Source organism: Aspergillus niger, assembly GCF_000002855.4.
Source record: "Aspergillus niger supercontig An01".
Classification (NCBI taxonomy): Eukaryota; Fungi; Ascomycota; class Eurotiomycetes; order Eurotiales; family Aspergillaceae; genus Aspergillus; species Aspergillus niger.
In genome coordinates, this window is record NT_166518.1 from 1,127,839 (window position 1) to 1,147,664 (window position 19,826).

Consider the following 19,826-nt stretch of genomic DNA (forward strand, 5'->3'; position numbering starts at 1 on the left):
CTAGTTGGTCTACTAAGTGTAGTTACTGTACAACTCTCCTCTCAGACAGGACCCCCTCCTCTAAGCGCCTACCGGAGTGGAGAGGCAGGAAGAGCCACAGCGCAGCAAAGTTTGCCGATCCTCATCGCCAGACCGCTCGTGACAAGGCCCATGGATTATCACAGCCTACTCTTCTTTTATTATTCTATTTATTTTATTCCATTTTTGATTTCCAGGGCGGCCCCGGTCCCGCTGCCCCTCGTTGATCCCCGTCCCTACTAAAAAAGTTTCTGCCTTTACATTGTTTTCTATTACACTGTATCTGGACGACGGAGATGACCGGACGGTGGAAATGGAAGAGGGAGAAAAACTTGGAATGCCGGTAACACTTAGATCTGTGGTCAAAGACGATGGCTGGAATCGCCCTGTCTAAGTGGATGGGGATACAGTGAAACTAAGGTAGGTTTCATGGATCCCTCCTCCATTCCCGAGACCTAGATTTTGAGTTACACCGGGGGAAAATAAATTTGGGGGGAAATGGGAGAGGGGTGGGAATTTAAAAGTATAATGCATCATGTTGATGTGTTGTTGTTGTTGTTGGTTACATAAGGGTGGAAAAGGGAGGCCTGATGAATGAATGATACTTTGACACCTTCAAATCAAATCTACGATAATCTTTGATGTATGGTGTGTAGGGGGGATATGGATTGGCTGATATCAACATTTAGGCACGGATGGATCAAAGCGACAGAAAACGCTCAGCAGTTGCTGTCACAAGAGAGAAGGCAACCTATCAGAATCCCATTGACAGTCATCTCTTTTATAACGGCACCGCGCTCTGTACCACATAGTGCATACTTATTATACATATTGACATACCTGAGATATTTATCCAGTGGCAATGATTCGGCCATCTTTTCCACCTGATCGGACGCGGCATGCGTCTTAGTTGGGATTTTCTTTTCAGCCTCTGGATGCCTCCAGGGCTGCAGAATGATGCTGGCCTTGGGCTTGTGGCCAGATGTCTCAGCCTCGCGGCGATGTATACGCATAATATACTAATTAGCTACTTACTAGTATATGAAGGATTCTGCTAATTCAATCTTGCTTCTTTCCTTGCGAAATTCTCCTATTTGACTAGTAGACAAGTCTTCTTCAGATATTATCCCTACATATTAATCGGCACTGCTCAAGTAAATTGGGTTACGAAATCAATATCGATATACATATCAATAAAACCCATCCTTTATATACTATATATACTCCGGATATACAAAGTAATATGATACTTATAAGATATTCACAATATTGATTGATTTTATTTAATCTCAAAATTATGAAACCCACCTTTTTTTTCTAGTTTCATTCCACCCATCCAAGGCCAGCTCGCAGGCCATTCCTTGACGGACTCCACTCGAACCCACCGAAGGTGCCAGATCGCCCTTCCGCACTCACCAAACAAACCCTCCCAAACTCCAACTTCCAAGAGGCCCCCAAGGCCCCAAGGCTTGACCACTGCGGGCGCCACTCGCGACCGGGGGGGCCATGGCTGCTGGTCCACTGACGTTAGACTGGCCTGGATTCGCTGCCTGCGCCCAAGTGGCTAGCGCCGGTCCATCCTGGCCGTTGGATCGTAGTATCCTCGGGTGGGACTGAAATGTGATGGATGTTCGTGTTTCCCTTGTTTCGCGGTTTCTAGGTGGGGGTGAGAAAAAGGAAGAAAAGATTATTGAGGGTTGAGGATTCTGAGAATTTGCTTGCTCCCTTGGATCGGTCGCATATCTGCGTTTTGAGGCACCACAACCATCCAAGCCACCGCGTGTTATACCTTTGTGCCATCTAGTACCAAATTTTCCGCCCTGATTTAGTTACTGTACCTACAGAGGGGAACATCAATAAGATACTACTGTTAAGTACTCCGTAGTTATCCGTTCAGAGTAACCAATTTGCACACAGTATGGCGTTCATACGTAAATGCATGTACCTTTTTCATTTTTCTTTTGTCCATCCTTATTACTTCATGATATATTTTCCCTTTTTCTCTTTCGAATTTTGATTTTTCTGCTGTTCATTTTCCTTTCCCCCCCTCCCTCTTCCTCTCTTCTCATTTGGTCCCAAGCCACCACCAAGTAATCAACCTGGACGCCCAAACCCACCCGCGTCCCAACTCAGTAACCTCCTCCCCACTCCACCCTGGTCCAGGCCAGCGCCTATTGGCTCCACTCCCGCTGGTCCATCCTCAGAACCCACTCAGGTTGCCCTCCCCCCACCCCAAAAAAGGAACCACCCTAGAACAAAACGGGAGCTATAGGCTGCCGCCGCCCACTGCTTGCGTTTAGGAAGCTCCGCTCTGTCATGATGCGCGTCCCGCTTGATGGAGACTTTGGCTCGTCGATGACTCTTTGTCTGCTACATTAGTGAGTTAGTTAGTAGTAGCTCACTGCCCGTATGGATATCTTCTGTGAAAGAAAGTAAGTAAGTAGTTGGCCTTTTGATTTTAATTTTTAATTTTTCCTTATTTTTTTAATATTTTCCCCCCCCTCCTAAGCTTCAATTCCATCCTCTTCCACTTCAATCGGAATTCCCTATCGAATTTTATGATCCGTTTCCTTTAATTTCCTCCCGTTGGTCGCATACCTCTTTTTTCTCTCTTTTCTTTCTTCACGGTCTTGGCCAGTCCTACCCCGGACTCAACTGGCTTTTTCTTTTTGGTCTCTTCGGGGAATCATCAGCAATTCCTTGCGCCTGTTCTTCATATTTGTCCCCTATTGATTGTTGACCTCTCCGCCCGCCGTTGGATCTTCTCCGCTTCGAACAGCCAGCCCTGTGGTGCCTTGGATCTGAGGCATCGCCGTTTGGAATAGTACTTCGGTCCAATCAGCTCCTCCCCAACCTGTGAGGGAAAAAAAAAGAGATCGTCAAAAAGACAAGAATAATTAGACACGAACAGAAGAAAAAAGAAAAGAAAAGAAAAACAAAAACAAAAACAAAGATCATTTAATTTTTTTTTTTTCTTTCTCATATCAAAAGACAAGAGGACACACTAAGTTGTTGTGATTGCCAGCAGCTAGTGGTGCCATGTTCAACCTTTCCCCTACGCTATCGTTTCCCTGATTCGGATTTCGTCGGTCGTGACATCGGGGCAGATCTGGGTCCTCGGCCTCTTTAATCCTCCTCTCTATTCATCTTGCAGTTCTTCCTATTCTTTCCCTACCACACTTGCGTTAGCCATTATCCATCCTTCAACTAAACACCCGTTTGTTCGGTCAGCCTACCTGCCGGTCACTCTCTTTTTCCCTTTTCCCTTTGACCCCCTCTTTCGCAACCCACACCCACCCACCCACCCCAAAGTACAGCATTTCTGCCAAGCGCAGGATTGCCTAGTGGTTGATCGCGTCGTGCGGACACCTGCGTCAGTGTGGGCGCTCTAGCAAGCTGACTAGGGCTGTGATTCTCTCTCATCGATCCCTTTCCCTCCCTTGCATCGTTTCTTCACCCACCTGTCTCTCACGCAGCAAATAGCGTTGTCGGTGCGGATCGCCTGCGTGTCTTTCTGATCTTCTGGAATCCAGCGGCTTCGTGAATGGTATCTTCGCCCCGGACTCAGCCTCTCCATTCGGTTCCCTTTCCTCTTCCTCCTCTTCTTCCTCCTCCATCACTTTCGCCGCGCCCGCACTTGCGTCTTCTGTCATTGCCGGCTACAATCAGCGTTCATGTCGAGCCCAGGGTCAAACGGTGGGCGCCTTCGCTGAGTGTCAACTGAGCCGGCTCATGCCCAGGATGAGGTGTAGGAAACGTTTCAAGGAGGATGCTTGTTGATAATTTATCGAGAGTGATAACCCCGTCGACCACCACTGTCTGATTTCGATCGCCCCGAACCGCCTCGACGAGATCCCTGCATTGCTTCTCCCTATTCTTGATACTCCGAGTCCCTATACGTCTCCGTCGCGGTCTCTCCCTCCCTCTCTCTCTCTCTCTCACACACAAACTCGCTCTTTCTTTCTTTTCTCCTCTCTTTCTCCGACTTTCAACCTTGATCTTGCATATATATCTATAATCCCGGCGGAAGAAGGCGGTGCCAATACTGTTTTGAGGTCAAGATGTTGCCCTCAGTAGCACCGTTCCCGCCAGTCCAGCCGCACCACCTTAGTTATCGGCACGGTGCCGACGCTACAAACGGGCCTTACGACCGCAACACATCATTTCTCACGTCACTACCCCGCAGCGATTTCGGCAAAGACTCGTTCCAGTCCGTAGCTCGATCTCGGCTGCAATATCCGCATCCTATTCAACGCCTCGAGGTACCTGATGCCACGGGTCTGGTACCTAGCCCGAAGAGTGCTGGCGAGCATGCATTACGAAGGAAAACACCGAACGGGACACTGGCGGCTGGGTATGATGGCACACCAGGGGATACCACCATTCAGCCCGCGAGCAAGCACCTCTTGGTCTCGCCGATCGATTCGGGCCACCTGATACCGCCCCATACAGGGTTCCCAGTGGAGACATGGCAACAGGCCAATTTGGATCAGTCTTCAGCCGGGAAGCACATGAATTTCCCGCCCGTATATCGAAATGATTCGAGCCGAACTAATGCAGGTCCAGCAGAGTTGACCCAAGGAATGAATGGCACCAGTTGGGTTCGTTCATTGAACTATGTTCCAGGAATGGACTCCATGCTGAATCAGTCGCTACCAATGCAGCCTTCCCAGCAGCGATTTTACTGGCACAATGGTGCCTATGTTCCTACAGTTCTACCAGCGACACTCCAGCCCTGTGTCGGTCCTACCGCGTCGGCAGGAACGGGACCATATGGTCCATATTGGCCCGATGGAGTGTATATCCCGTATCGCCCAGCGGCGTTTCGGGATGCCCGATTCGACTCGCCCACTCCTTTTGCAAAGGCGACAAACCCACCCGCCCTTCAATTATTCGACGCAGGCCAACAGCCCTTCAGTCGGGGCGCTTTATCTTCAGGCAGTCATCCCGACCCGGGCCTGGCGTGGAATCAGGCCCCTGCTGGAATGGTCAACTCTGAGTTGTCCATGAAGAATAACTTTCCTCGGCGTCATTCGGAGCAGAAAGTCGCTGGTCTGCCGGGCGGCCAGCGGACACTGCCGTACCATACGCGCCAGTCTAATCCTACCCCTGGCTTTTCGCATCAGCAGGTCCACGACACAGGCCCGTCATGGTCAGGTCCTCCAAATACCCAAGGGGTCCAACTGGGCTCTACGGCAAGCCCACAGGCAACGAACGTGGAGTTCAAGGAGAAGGTGCTGACATGGGCTCATGGTGTTTACGTTGACCTACTGGCATCCATCCACCAAGCACGACGGAATAGCATCTCGACCGCGGCTGCTGAGGGACAGAGTCAGCGTTTTCTGAAACCGAGTATATACCCGAAACCACCGCGTCAGCCTGGTCTTGATTTTTCCAACACTAATACGCTGGAATCGACTCGTCACAATAACTACTCTTCGGGCCAGCATGATCTTGTTCAGAGGAACAACACCATTGGCAACATAGGCCACAATGATACTGCCAGCTTCCAGGCTGGCCGTCGGTATGAACGTGCTTCACTGTCTCAGTTCCCGCAAGCTGCAACCGATGTACAGATGCTCGACAGGCTCCGCCACACTGGACGGTTTACTGCATCCACGGCAACGTCTCGTTTCGGTGCCGCACCGTTGAACGAGGGTTCTATAACAGCGAATGCTGTTTCATCTTTGGAGATGCTATCCCATCTCTGCGCGGAGAGCGGTTGGGAATGGATTGATGGGATGCTTCTTGGAGGCTGTCTCGCTTATGGGCTTGGAGATTACCATAAGGCCATGCGTTGGTATACTAGAATCATCGCTCGAGATGCAACGTGAGTATGCGATTGTCTGTAAGTAGCTGAGCTGTCTAACAAAGCACAGGCATGTGGAAGCGATATCCAATCTTGCGGCCACCCTTCTGGCGCTGGATCGCCGAGATGAGGCCCTGCAACATTGGCTTCGTGCCGTTAAGCTCCGCCCGAGTTTCTTTGAGGCGGTAGAGCACCTGATCGGTCTTTTGTGCAGCAGCCAACGTGGCAAGGAAGCAGTCAACATCATTGAGTTCGTGCAGAATTCCATACGCTCCCCTAAGAACGGCGATTGTTTCGCGTCCGACGAACACGCGAGTGAACCTGAGAGCGACGCGGAGAGCAGAGCGTCGAGTGCGTCCGATTTGGGTTCCTATGAGAAAGCGTCCTTTGATTACGATGACGACTTTGGTCGGTCAGTTGCCACAAATCGGGGCTCGGCAGATGTTGGCTCGGCTGGATTTGGTTCCAGCGGCTACGCCATACCTGGCTGTGATAATGGCAGAATGCTGGCTCTCGTCCACGCAAAGGGAAATATGCTATATGCCCTAGGTGACAATGCTGCAGCTGCCGTAGCCTTTGAGGATGCTATTCTGATTGCAGCTGGAAGGAGGCGTCATGGTATACAAAGCCTGATCAAGCAGATATTCTCGGCCTTCATGCAGGGTACGCATCACGGCTACCCCGGCCCAGAGCAACGTGAGCAACAGGAGACCATTCTCCTGTATCCAGACCATGCTCTGCAAACCGCAAAGTTGGTCTTTGCTCCCTGCGGAACACCCCCGGGGATCAAATATGTGCCGGAAGGTCTGGCAAGAAAGGCCGCTATATCTACTACCAGCAACTCGTTGCTCTCTCTGGCCAAGATATACCAAGACGGCATGTCTAATATCTCCAGCTCCGGCGTTCCAAGATCTGCTCCGGGCGTTCGGGATATTCTAGCACTCTATTATCTTTCCCTTTCTCTTCAGCCAAGTCCATCCACCGCAAATAATGTGGGTATCTTGCTGGCTGGTATTCAGAACAATGCCCCCAAGAAAGTTCTACCACGTCCAAGCGGAGAGATGCAGCATCCTGAAATACCCGGTGTAATTCCTGGCACGGGAATATCGTTAGCTCTCGCGTATTACAACTACGGTCTACACCTCGATTCGCGACATGCCCATCTTTACACAAATCTTGGAAGCCTGCTCAAGGATATTGGCCAGTTGCAAGCGGCTATCCGAATGTATGAACAGGCCGTTCATTGCGATAGTAACTTTGACATTGCGCTGGCGAACCTGGCGAACGCAGTCAAAGATGCCGGTCGCGTTAACGATGCTATCGTCTATTACAAGCGTGCCGTCAAAGTGAATCCGGAATTTGCTGAGGCAGTGTGTGGCCTAGCCAACGCTCTCAATTCTGTCTGCAACTGGGTTGGCCGCGGTGGCGTTGGCAACGGCTATGGGTTCCGAGACCGGTGGCATGTCGATGAACAGGGTATGATCCGCGACGCATACACCATTGAAACAGGGACTGGCTGGATCAAACGGGTTGTTGAGATTGTCGACCGTCAACTCAAAGAAGGGGAAGCGTGGGGTCGTGGTTTGCTGACTCCCAATGTGATTGAGCAGTTGTGTGCGCAACTGGCTCCCGCAGCCAGTTCGCGCGGCCATGTCACTTTTGGTACTCTGGCTAAAATCCTGCAGGCGTGGGCAGGCCAGCGGTGGGAGGGCTCTAGGATTGTGAGGATCGTGGAGCGTGCCATCAGGTCGATTACCTGGCAGTGGTATCAGGATCGGTACGTCTATGGCAAAGAATACCCTCTGACCAAGTATCGGCGACCGCAGCTTCCCTCTGGCCTGACGGCGCCAAATGCGCCGACAGTCCTGCCTTTCCATACCTTCACCTGCCCGCTGTCAGCGAAGCAGATCCGGCAAATTTCGCAGCGGAATGGGCTTCGTATCTCTTGTTCCACCTTGCGTTCGCCGTGGCTGCCTGCTACTGTTTTCCCTCCGCCTCCCCCACCGCACCCTTACATCAAGGTCGGGTACGTGTCATCAGACTTCAACAACCACCCGCTGGCCCATCTGATGCAGTCCGTCTTTGGACTGCACAATCCTTCTCGGGTGAAAGCATACTGTTACGCTACGACCGTGAGCGACAAGTCGATCCATCGCCAACAGATCGAGAAAGAAGCGCCGGTATTTCACGATGCTAGTGGATGGCCCGTCGATCGACTCGTCAGACAAATTGTGGAAGACGGAATCCATATCCTCATCAACCTGAATGGGTACACCCGTGGTGCCCGGAATGAGGTCTTTGCTGCTAGGCCCGCTCCAATCCACATGTCTTTCATGGGCTTTGCGGGGACTCTTGGGGCGGAATGGTGCGATTACATCCTTGCGGACGAGCTCTCTATTCCCCCCGAGACCCTTTCCCCTGGACGGCGCAACATACGGATGGAGGATCGGCTACTCGAAGAAGACCACGGTGAGGATCTTGAGAACTGGGTGTACGGCGAGAAGATTGTTTATACTCGCGACACCTTCTTCTGCTGTGACCATCGGCAAAGTGCTCCGGATGCTCAAGATCCTCGCCTGGCTTGGGATCAGGAGCAGGCCCGACGGTGGCGCATGCGTAAGGAACTGTTTCCAAATCTGAGCGATGACACCATCATACTTGGGAATTTCAACCAGTTGTACAAGGTAAGTGCAACACAGGGGACGACAGGTCAGGCCAAACTAACAGTTCTGTCAGATTGAACCCACGACTTTCCGCACTTGGCTACGCATCCTGGCACGGATCCCTAATGCCGTCCTCTGGCTCCTCCGCTTTCCCGACCTCGGTGAACAGAACCTTCGTGAGACAGCCGTTGCCTGGGCTGGGGAGGAAACAGCATCTCGGATCATCTTCACCGACGTTGCACCCAAGAACACGCACATCTCGCGAGCAAAGATCCTGGATCTGTTCCTCGACACGCCAGAATGCAATGCTCATACGACAGCGACCGATGTGTTATGGAGTGGCACGCCCCTCTTGACCCTGCCTCGGTACAAGTACAAAATGTGCTCGCGTATGGCAAGCAGCATTCTGAGCAGTGCTCTGCCGAAGTCTGACGCAGGCCGCGAGGCTCAGTCGGACTTGATCGCCATGTCGGACGAAGACTATGAGAATAAGGCCATTCGCCTGTGTCTCAGTCTGAAGTACCAGCCTGGTGGACAAGGTCATGCGACGGGCAGGTTAGCCGACCTGCGCCGGATGCTGTTCGAGGAGCGGTGGTCCAGCAGGCTTTTCGATACGAAGCGTTGGGTTCGTGATCTTGAGGACGCCTACGAACGAGTTTGGCAAAGATGGGTGAATGGCGAAGAAGGCGATATCTGGTTATGATGTGCGCATCAGAATATACCCCTTGAGCGATTCTGTTTCTCGTTGGATATGGTGTGATGTTTATTTATATTTATTTGTCTCGATTCTCGGCATGTAGGTCTATGTCTGTGCATATGACCCTTTTGGTCTGTCAATTCTGGGTATTTTGATCTTGTGTGCGTGGAATTTTTGCATATTGGCGTTGGATGTGTGTGTGTGTCTAAGGAATGGATCAATGATGATGACATCCCCGGAGGCTGTGTGATTGTGTATCAGCAGCTTGGCGGGCAATTGTTTTGGGTTTATGACAATGATTGATATCTTGGGTAGGCGTTGTGGTTGAGATGATGCCTGGAACTCCCCGAACCTGTCGGGTTGAGTGTTTTGGAGTAGCGAATGATAGAGCGAGTGGTGCCTTTGGATGTTATTTGAATATTGTCATGGGCATATGCCGTATTTATATTTACTATTTGCTGTCTGTACTGATTCGATGAGCTGGTGTCTAGGCAGCCAGGCTTATGCATGAACAGATTTACTTCTGTGGTTATTACAGAGCACTGACTCGTACTAACTATAGATGATCACTGACTCTTATGTCGAATAGTGTATTCAACTGAACTTACTCATCCCACCATGCATCCTAATTAATTCATAACCTGCACCTCCGATCCAACACATTATAGGGATACCAACCATCTTCAGTAACAAAACTCACTATGAGCATTCGAAAATTTCTTCAAGCTGGCTGTCCGCTGTGAACCCTCGTAAAGCAATCGGAATGCCTCGGGCTTTCGCCATCATATCTTCTATTATTGTCGTGTATCGTTGAACCTCGACTGGACCAAAGTCATGGGAGTTTCTCTGCTGCTGGGGTGCTTTTGTTGCTGGGGTGCGGAGCTTGCGCTCTTTGAATGATAATAGCACCAATGCTATATCAAGCGCATTGAAATAATTATTGAAGCACTCTCTGGCCACTTTGACTGCACTTCGTATGTCAAGCTGGGTTGTTGTATGCTCATTGGACCATGCTAAACGAAGAGACCCAACACGGTTCGTCCATAAGTTCCTCGAAGCAGGATCCCGAAATTCAGGATAAAGATCATATAATCCCGCGTGAATGAGCTGTTCCAGAGACACCACACTAGACCGCCCAGCATGATGCAATACCCCTTGCGACAGATACTCTCCATTGTCATAATATGGGTCCTCTAAACGAAAATCAAAGAACCTCCGCCTATTCTCATCAAGTTCAGGAGCATCACGATACGCCCGAAGTAGCGACTTGTCCCGGGCGAACTGTCCACGAGGGAACTTCCTCGTGTCAACCATGCATATTTTGACCTCGGAGGGGTCACACCGACGTTTGTTGCATCTCCAAATCGCGTATTGAATGACAAACATCAAAGAACTACTCCACGACATTAAGTTGTCGGTGTCCTCAGCTCCAAACAAAGATTTTTTGAGATGACTGTATAGCATTCGTGTTATTTCCCCTCTCGACCGCGAGAGGAGATCTGTTCTGCTGCGCTCTGATATTGCGGCTCGGCTCTCAGCAGAAGCTACAATATGGTTGTCACTCCAGCCAGAGCTTGCGTCGTCAAACGCTCGAAACAAGTATCGCGGTACCTCTGCCAGATGAGAATTGAGAAGACTATTTGCTGGCGAATAGAATAGCGTGGTGGGCTCATCAGGACATTGACCCAGTGCACGAACCCAAAACCCGATCCATTCTTCCCTTTGCTGCTGCTCTCTCTCAGCTCTGCGCTCGCATTGCACGCGCAAGGTCTCAGCATAGCTATCGTCGATAGCAAGTCGATTTTCATGCTCGTAGTATTCCTCGCTTTCGAAGTCAGGATCATACGGCTCTTCGAGACTAGCTTCCTCTAGAGAATCAAAGTACTCAGCGGGGTGCAGAGTCCCAGAGGCACGAAGAGACTGGTCATAGCAGTTTTCCAAAATCTTTCGCACAACGCTGCAGTCGTCGGTGTTGGCATCGTCAAGCACATTGCGAATGATGCGCCTCACTTCATCACTAAAATGCAGTAACATTTTCTGCTCCAGCGTCCATGGACCAGCCAGCGATATAATGTACGCTATGATGTAATTCTCAGTGGCATCGCTGAGGTTCTTCGTGATCTGCTCGAGGGCAACGGCTTCTTTTCTCAAGGAGCTCAGTCTTGCAATATCCTGGCCGCTAGGGGTCTGTGTGCCTTCGATCACGGTCCCAACATGTGCTGCGTTTGCTGAAGTGGATTGGCACGATTTTACCAGCTCCCAAATCGTCTTCACGAGGGTTTGAGTTGGGTTCGAGCAGTGAGAGGTTGATCTATCGGCAAGGCTCAATCCACCGATTGTATCAACAAGCTTGTTGAACTGTTCAGCCATGATTTTAGAATGAAGAGAAGCCTAGAAAGGATGCCAAACAATAAACTATTCTCTCGACAATAGGGTCAGCGAGTTAAAAACGGTCGCAGTTGCGTTGCGGGGTGAGGCAAAAGAAGGAGGGAATAGCTAAGTTGTTCCAATGAAAGCAGAATATATTTCTGGTTATAGGCAAATTTATATCTCATGGCCGTCATGTTGGGATTAAGAGAGCCTCGTCTTGATCCTGTGCCAGGCACCAGTTGCGGCTGGCTTCAAGCCTTGTGGCTATATAAGTCCATGTGACTGGAAGGCAGCAGTAGAAGTACATGTTGGGGCGCAGTAAATCCTCGAGGCGAGGTCTCAGAAAGAAGCAGTCCCGCCATTCCTACCACCTCTATGGTTGACACAGACAACAGAGACGACAACGAGGACAGGCACACCATGGAGTATTTGGCGCCGAACACGCTGAGCATTGAAATGACTGTGTATGTATGAACTACGTATGTACCATTGTGGGCATGCAAACATCAACAAGTTGGCTGGATGGTGTAGTTGGTTATCACGTATGCTTCACACGCATAAGGTCCTGGGATCGAGCCCCAGTCTAGTCACTTCTTTTTGCACTTTTTTTTTTTTCCGCTTGCCGTTATAAATTTTTATCTATTGGAACATGTTTTAATGTATGCTATTTGGCTTAAATACTTTTTTGTATTTTCATTTTTCTTGGAGTTGTGTCTTACTGCTTGGGTATCTGGGTTGAGTTACCCGGCGCTCAACATGATTCCGCTACTATCATGATGGTTGGTATATATTCACGCGGGCCCTAGAGTGGATATAAGTATCCCGTGGCATTTATTTATCTCGAATATGATAATTTCCTCGCAAATGAACTTGAAATACGCTGTCTAAAGCCCATCTACACCACCCAGATTAAACGATTGCTCATCACCATACTATGGTCACAATACCCCTCAGTCTCGTTCTATACCCGATACATCCCGCCTCATATATTGCAATCCATGCTTTCAGTCTCTAAGCTGTGCATCCACCCGCCATGAATCATGCATGCACAGGATTGTCGACTTGATTACAAGCAGAATACCTGCTAAATTGATATGATATATGATGTTTCATGAAGATGTGCTACGGTCACCTCGGCCAAGGGCGCCTGTCTAATGATGTCAAGAGCAAGAGAAACAGCAAATGTGTTTGGTGTTTCATTTAGATAGGTAGATGATGGCTGATCCTAGCCAAGGAAAATGGATGAAAAGCAAACGGGAGAACAAGTAAGAAGGTAGAAAAGGATACTCGATCAAGAAGATGCGGGTGTTGGAAGCACCTAAATACGGCGTACTGGTTTCTGACAAGCGCCTGCAGCTGTGTAGAGAGATAGTAAGGGAGAAGCCGGCAACGATCGAGTTGAGATACATCCGTATAACTTCTGAGCAGATACATTCCCAACTCACATATACTCGATCTGTTGAATATTACGGAGACAGACTGGCTTGGACTGGAGACATGATGCTATCTTAACCAAGATACTGCGCGTGTTTCTCCTAGGGACCTGTATCTGGTATTGTGAATTTAATGCAGATGTTTGTACCTGTCTTTGCTGCATTTCTTAGTCGCATTGGATGAAGCTAGACCACTGAAACCCAGTCAAATTACCTTACAGTTTGCCCCAAAGTCGACTGGCAAGACAGAGAATAACCCTTGCTAATAATGTCCGAACGCTGTGGTGGAGTGAAACCCGAGGACAGCTACTGGGCCATTCTTTTCCCATCTATTGTTTCATTAGGTGCTGTATGATCGACCCCGGAAGCGTACTTGGCACGGCTGTAGACGTCCCTAGACACTGTGGTTAATGGTTTGAATGATATGGGATAGTAACCTGTTATGTGTTGAGAAATTCTCGCAAAGATGATTCTGACTTGGTAGTGAAAGCCACAAGTCCCGGAAAAGATGCTGGGCATATCCGATGTAGAAGGTACTCCATTAATCTGCCTATGGTAATATCCCCTTAGCTGTGACAAGATTGTTCAGGCAACGAGATGATTCTATATAGACATCGCAGCAGACATCGCAGCACATAGCGCAGGCGACATCACTTGGTAATCTTGAATATTATTCGTAGATACACTGTCGCTTGTCACCATTGATGAGAGAAATGAGATTCAAAAACATTATTCCCGTTTCTCAAATGATCTTCGGACACCTAGGGAAGCCCCAGTAGGAATAACTGCAGGATAAAGTCCGCTGCCGCGAGTTGCTAAGTAATATATGTTGGGACATACCTCTCCGTATGACTTGAGTATACATAATCGAGATCAATTCTGGCCTACTTGGCAAAGCTTTGACATGTATGAACAATTTCGAAGTTTCAGGTGCCTAGTATATATTTACGCCCGACTGTGAGTCGCAATTTCGGCCATCCTGTAGTCGTTGATGTTGATGGAAAACTTTCTTTGTAACCCAGACAGGATTCATTGTGCCAATCTGCATTGGTAGCTAGATTAGATTTGCGACGGAACCATATAAGGGAGCATCTGGTAGCTAGCTGTCTTGATAGGGCTGTATGCAAAACGGCAAAAATGTCGTGCTCTAGGTCATTCAACAAGTCATGCGAAAATATGGGGAGCTGCTACAATGCTTTCAACAATCAAGGTAGCTTAGGGCCCGAGGCATGTACCTGGGGATTTTCTCTGTGGTATGAAGTATCCTAGAAAAGCTCGATAAGTCCACTAGACCATAAGTTCTCCAAGAAGCAGATATATTTCCAGTATCGAAATGTGTCCCTAACCAGGCATCTCCTTCTTGTGCTTTACTAGCGTCATTCCCCATTATAATCTTCTATCTCGAATATGCCCAGGCTTGTATGTTGGACGACATGTCTTCCTTTGTATCTCACGAATTTCCTCAGATGCCAATCATGGATCGTGGTAGACGTGCCCTCGACCGAGCCGAGATACTGTGTCTGTGGAGCGTGTAGGACGGAGGGAGAATGGGCCGTATCGACGCATGTGCAGGATCAGCTGCCATGGGAGATGGATAACCGCGTGGAGTAAGAGGACCGGTATGGAGTGTCGACGATGGCGATACATGCTGCTGTGATTGTATTTAGCATGCTATGTATAAATAGTGCGGATTGGCTCTTTGACGGATATGTAGATGAGGACGGCGCTTTCCTGGTATGCTCACCCCATAAGACTCCTTCACTTGCATATGCGGAGTATAAGAAATGGATCATGATTTTCTTGCAAACGAGGTTTTGCAGAGCAAGAGTTGAACGACCTAGAGAACTTGTCCGATTAGTGGTTGCAGAGCTAGCTGCTAGGAAATACTGGTAGTGGAAGCAACGGGGCAAAGCCAACTGGTGTGATCTGAGCAAGATATTAGCCGACCCATAGGTAGTCCCCAAGTAATTTGGCAACTTCTTCTAAGATAGCCAACGTTCTTGCGACACATATGATGGTCTCTCATGCAGAGGTATAGCTTAGTACTTCTCCGGTCATATATAAAGGGATCCTTTGGCCCCAAGGCACATATTGGTAATTGAATCAACACATTGATCCTTCTGGTGCAAGAGCACAAGAAGGCCGTATCCGTCCCCCAAAATGGAGCGAGTGAGATGCGTTGGTATCCGATAGACACTATAAACAACGCTGTCGCTATTAGTGTTGCATGTAGACGCCCTCACAGGCCGGGAAGCTGCTTATTCTCAATCCCCATTGCCTGAAAATGTGGATATTCCATCAACGGAAGACGCATCCTCAGAATCGGTAGGATTCTGCTCTGAGCCGCAATATGGTATTCAAAGAATGCCATGATGTCTTCTGTGGCCCAGCGTAAACATCGGCGCTAGCACCATGTTCGCACATGTTCTTCTATGGTTATTCGATCTCCTTGAATAACGAAGATTTGAGAATTCTGAACGCGCGCAGAGGTCGCTGACGGGTTGCTGGCGAGGAGTGGTAGAGGATGCGATATTTTTTATCTCCTTCAGGGTCTGTAATGTTGAGAATCAGCTTCAGTGTGGGATACATGTTTTTCTGTGATATAAAGCTCTTTGATACTGCACTATTGAAGAATATAAGAAGAGTATATGGTATTTTTGCTAATAGAGATCGCCCCATAGTGGGATATGAGCGAAAAGGTAGACTAATGAGGAGCGACTTAGGAATATACAGCACTTGCCTGTATCTCTATAATAGAATACAATGGGAGTAGAGAGGAGAAAAGCAATGGAAGCAGCAGATAGCTACAAATTAATACAAACCTCTTTCTATCACTGTGAAGCCATAATTCACACTTATAGAAGTCAATATCAACATCATTCATGTCCGTCATTGACTATACCAACGCCTACACTCACCTCAAGCAGTGACTACATAATACTGAATCATGCATAAGCATCATTAACTGATCACAAGACATCACCCCCTCTCCCAGGCATCCGCATCCATTCATTCGCCACTTCTGACCTATCCAGCACCATCCATCCACCACGCCCAAACCGTACTTTCATCCCTCGGCCACTAGATGGATAGCATCGTGTGGGACAAGAACCCGGTGGCATCACATGCAGCCTCCAACGGAGAATTCCAAATCCGCATGCCTTGCTGCAAAGGTGCGGTTTACAACCCGCGTGCAGGGATAGTAACGACCGTCGAGCCAGTATGAGCACCTACCTCCTCCTCCCCTCCTCCTCCAAAGGCAGCAAGGATGGCGTATGTATGACAATAACCAGCATTCCAATCCTTCGATGCAAAAGCAAGCGGCTTCAACAGGTAATCCCCACTAGTTTAGCTAGCGGAGGGATGGGGGATGGGGAACGGGGATGGGATGGTTGCGTGGCTCGGGATCGGGGACCTTTTCTCCTCGCCTTCGGGGTTTATCATCGTTGGTTAGTTGGGTTATCCGTCAAACAGGCTGGTCGTGATGTCAGCTAGCCAGCCTCACTAACTACGCCAACCTGAGTCTGAGTCTGTATCTTCATGGACGAGTCGAGTGGCACTAGTGAAGAAAGATTTTTGGGTTCGGTTAGCTCGTCTTCTACCTACATAAGTGAGTAGACTATTCAGTGGATGACAGAAAAAGACCCTAGCTGAGGCTATGACACTCTATAATGAGCAGCGTAGATATTGAAACCGGATCATACAAAAGTAAAATAATCATTATCTCTTCTCATCACCACACACATGGCATCCACGCTTGGTCAGCGATCGATAATCGCGGAGAACAAAGCGATCACAGAGTCAAGCAGGAAAAAAACAGGGATTTTCTCAATGGCACTATAGACTTTTTTCTTTTCTTTTCTTCCTTCAACTTGATGGCTTACAGTAGGGGTCACGCGAACCCAGGATCCCGGTTCGTCTTCCTTCCTTCTTCGTTCCCTCGCGACGATCTGTCGTAGTACAGGATCCTCTTGAATTGATATCCTAATGGGTACTAGCTAGCAGCCACTCTCGCATCAATTCTCCTCTTTTTCGCGTCTCGAGGCTGGATCGTGCGCCCCCTCGACTCTGACAACTTGGTTGGTCAACTATCCTCCGTACTATCGGTGGCTCCTCATGCAGCCAATATCTCCTAGTCTGAATTGACCCCATCCTGCGGTGGAGAAACCGGAGTCAGACAATCCTACATACAGGGAACCGTGGAGGATGATACCAGCAGGGATGGATGGATGGATGGGGGCTAGTTAGCCTTGTGCATATGATCTGGAGACAGACAGGACAGGACAGGTCGTGCTATTCGGTTGTCATGCTTATCCTCCTTCCCCATCCATCTACATCTACATATACCGATACATCATGCATAATATCCCTCTGATGTAGACCAATTTAGTCAGGGGAAACTGGACAAACGAATAGACACACAGACACATACAGTAGATAGATACTATCTATCTAAGAAATACCTGAAACCCGCCCCTACCTTAATACATCTATACTATGATTCTCCTATCTCCATCATACTTTGTAAATATCCATCAGGCAATCAATCCCACACACGATCACCCTCACCCTAGAACAACCCGTCGAACTTCGAAACAAAGCAAAAATAGACACAACACAAACACAAACACGCATCCCTGCCCTTTTGCCTCCCCCCCCCGGCGCCCCCCTTAATGATTTGAGAAACGCGAGTCATGAAACATCCTCTTTAGGTGAAGACGACCAGAAACTCTGCCTAAGCGCATACATACATACATGCCATACTTAACCTAACCAACTAGTTTGGAAAGGTAAGTAACCTAGTAAGTATGTCGGCGCCGCCGATCGATCGGATCGTGTGGCTTGGTTACACAAGTCCTACTTTACTTTCCCGTGGAATGTGTAAAGTAAAACGATGGCGTAGCTGTCTATTCCATTTGTCCATCTCTAACCCGTTACAGCAGGTATGTACATAAACAATCAAATAACATAAACACTAAAAACTCAAATTCATAATCAGCAAGGGTGAGTGACTTGGGTGGCAGGGGGGGAGGGGGAAGAATCAATAAGTCCGATCTAATCCGTCCGTCAGCCTCGCTGCCAAAAACCGTTGTCGTAACAGCATCACTGCGAGAATGTAAGCAAGAAAGAAAGAGAAAAATAATTAATTCGGACTTGCCCCTAGACAGACAAAGGGGGTTGGGTAGGGTTGTGATTGAGTTTACCACATAACTTACGTAGAAGAGACATGAGTATACTATAGTCATGGATGGGCTATGGTGGATGGAGCTGAGCTGAGCTACTTCGCCCCCCTCTCTCCTCCTCGCCCAATACGGATTTACGCCCATACAAACGCGTAATACCATTCAAAAACAAAGGCAGAAGTGTGGTATCAATACAATACAAAACCATACACGCGCAACGGCTTGTATCTGACAAGCCCATCTCCACGTGGTTTAGCAGGAACTCCTTACGTAGAAGGGGTTTGTGCATTGGGCGCTGTCCCTGGTCGTATTGCGTATTTGGTTGGCGGCCCTCCTCCCCCCTTGTATCTTTGTATTGTATGCGGTTACCAAGAAAACACACTAAGCTAAGATACACACTATACAAGGATATGTTACATACCCACACTCACTTAAGTAACTTTTAGTGTCATACGGAGTATACCGGGAGGGACCCACCCAGTTGACAAATACTTGTCAATGGTGTCGGAAAGCTGGTGTGCCTTGGCTGAATCGCAGTCGCACTCAAATTGGGAAAGTGGTCTGTGTAGGTGTGCGGTAAGTCGACTGTCCGTCCATCTGTCTATCCATCAACAAGGTAACTATCTACTTAGTGTTTTTCGGGGGGTCCCTGCGCTCGGGGAGCATTGATGCGCTTTTGCTTGCTTGCTCGCTTTTTATGTACAAATTGGGAATATGTTCATTATCATGAAAGCTTACATGAGAATTAAACTGAAATCATCAAATTTCATATACTTCATAATATCCTATATACTACTTTCCTTCAGGTACCAAAAATGACACCTCACATTACCCAACACCATCTCCCTCAGTAAAGTAGCGTAGCGTTACAGAATACGAACTAACTTGTTATAACCAAACCACGATTTAAAAAAAAAAAAATTAAAATTCCCAGCGATTAGTTGCGTTTTTGCTTGCCGATCACGGGCGGACCGGCAAGGCGGGTACCCTAATCCTAACCTGGCCAAGTCGATCATCGATCACCCACTCACCTCCCACACCGAGATCCTCCGACATCCAATCATGTGGTGGGAATCGGCTCAAATCTCAACGTCGAGACTGTGCTGCGCTAACTTAGTTCTGCTGGTGGCCAGTGGTTCCACTCTGTTCCAGGGGGGTGGTGTCGCTGCCTTTAGTCTAGTATCTAGTAGACTAACTCCGTAGTTAGACTGAAGGATTAGTAGAGAGGAGAAATAAAGACGGAGTGGGATTAATGGATAGGTCGGCGGCGTCGTCGTCGTCGTCATGACCCTGCCGTACTATTGGGGTTAATTGATGGATCCCTGAGTAATTAGACCCTGAAGTGGGAGAGGAAGATACTTTGTATGTATCTGGGAGGAGAATTAAGCAGTGGCGTTGATAAATAGTACGTAGTAGAGATATCTACATAATGACAGTAATGCATGCAGTGTCTATCTAACCTACACTAAGTACTACCCCAATCACAATGAAATCGAATGATGATTACAATAAGTACCAACTTCAACCCCCTCCCTCCCCGGAACAATCGAATCAAAGATACCACCCACCTCCTCTCACCACAATAATATCGTCCTCCGCTATAGGCGCAGCGCCGCTATCCCGGTCCGACAGACGAATAAAACCACCCGGAAA

The 19,826-nt window shown here is 48.6% G+C and overlaps 7 protein-coding genes and 1 non-coding gene across 8 annotated transcripts; 5 read left to right on the forward strand and 3 right to left on the reverse strand.

The window, feature by feature from the left end:
* Positions 1 to 750: 750 nt before the first annotated feature.
* Positions 751 to 1,031, reverse strand: An01g04750 (hypothetical protein; the record flags this gene model as incomplete). Its single annotated transcript, XM_059747731.1, has 2 exons — positions 751 to 817; positions 859 to 1,031. 2 exons carry the CDS (start codon positions 1,029 to 1,031, stop codon positions 751 to 753), a joined length of 240 nt encoding a protein of 79 aa, XP_059599638.1.
* Positions 1,032 to 4,079: 3,048 nt separating this feature from the next.
* An01g04760 (uncharacterized protein) lies at positions 4,080 to 9,193 on the forward strand (the record flags this gene model as incomplete). Its single annotated transcript, XM_059747736.1, has 4 exons — positions 4,080 to 5,848; positions 5,898 to 7,249; positions 7,622 to 8,511; positions 8,564 to 9,193. The coding sequence occupies 4 exons, from the start codon at positions 4,080 to 4,082 to the stop codon at positions 9,191 to 9,193; spliced, it is 4,641 nt and encodes a 1,546-aa protein (XP_059599639.1).
* A 693-nt stretch (positions 9,194 to 9,886) lies between these two features.
* Positions 9,887 to 11,557, reverse strand: An01g04770 (hypothetical protein; the record flags this gene model as incomplete). Its single annotated transcript, XM_059747743.1, has 1 exon — positions 9,887 to 11,557. One exon carries the CDS (start codon positions 11,555 to 11,557, stop codon positions 9,887 to 9,889), a length of 1,671 nt encoding a protein of 556 aa, XP_059599640.1.
* Positions 11,558 to 12,073: 516 nt separating this feature from the next.
* Positions 12,074 to 12,147, forward strand: tRNA-Val (CAC). Its single transcript has one exon. It is a non-coding gene; the product is annotated as a tRNA-Val (tRNA).
* A 305-nt stretch (positions 12,148 to 12,452) lies between these two features.
* Positions 12,453 to 13,532, reverse strand: An01g04790 (hypothetical protein; the record flags this gene model as incomplete). The annotated part of the gene is made up of 6 exons (XM_059747748.1): positions 12,453 to 12,518; positions 12,690 to 12,776; positions 12,884 to 13,046; positions 13,140 to 13,184; positions 13,301 to 13,372; positions 13,468 to 13,532. The coding sequence occupies 6 exons, from the start codon at positions 13,530 to 13,532 to the stop codon at positions 12,453 to 12,455; spliced, it is 498 nt and encodes a 165-aa protein (XP_059599641.1).
* A 595-nt stretch (positions 13,533 to 14,127) lies between these two features.
* On the forward strand, positions 14,128 to 14,883 carry An01g04800 (hypothetical protein; the record flags this gene model as incomplete). Its single annotated transcript, XM_059747753.1, has 3 exons — positions 14,128 to 14,243; positions 14,406 to 14,597; positions 14,676 to 14,883. The coding sequence occupies 3 exons, from the start codon at positions 14,128 to 14,130 to the stop codon at positions 14,881 to 14,883; spliced, it is 516 nt and encodes a 171-aa protein (XP_059599642.1).
* A 1,192-nt stretch (positions 14,884 to 16,075) lies between these two features.
* Positions 16,076 to 17,126, forward strand: An01g04810 (hypothetical protein; the record flags this gene model as incomplete). The annotated part of the gene is made up of 4 exons (XM_059747760.1): positions 16,076 to 16,210; positions 16,324 to 16,476; positions 16,897 to 16,948; positions 17,035 to 17,126. The coding sequence occupies 4 exons, from the start codon at positions 16,076 to 16,078 to the stop codon at positions 17,124 to 17,126; spliced, it is 432 nt and encodes a 143-aa protein (XP_059599643.1).
* A 1,119-nt stretch (positions 17,127 to 18,245) lies between these two features.
* Positions 18,246 to 19,484, forward strand: An01g04820 (hypothetical protein; the record flags this gene model as incomplete). Its single annotated transcript, XM_059747768.1, has 5 exons — positions 18,246 to 18,325; positions 18,410 to 18,517; positions 18,632 to 18,732; positions 19,153 to 19,352; positions 19,434 to 19,484. 5 exons carry the CDS (start codon positions 18,246 to 18,248, stop codon positions 19,482 to 19,484), a joined length of 540 nt encoding a protein of 179 aa, XP_059599644.1.
* Positions 19,485 to 19,826: the final 342 nt, after the last annotated feature.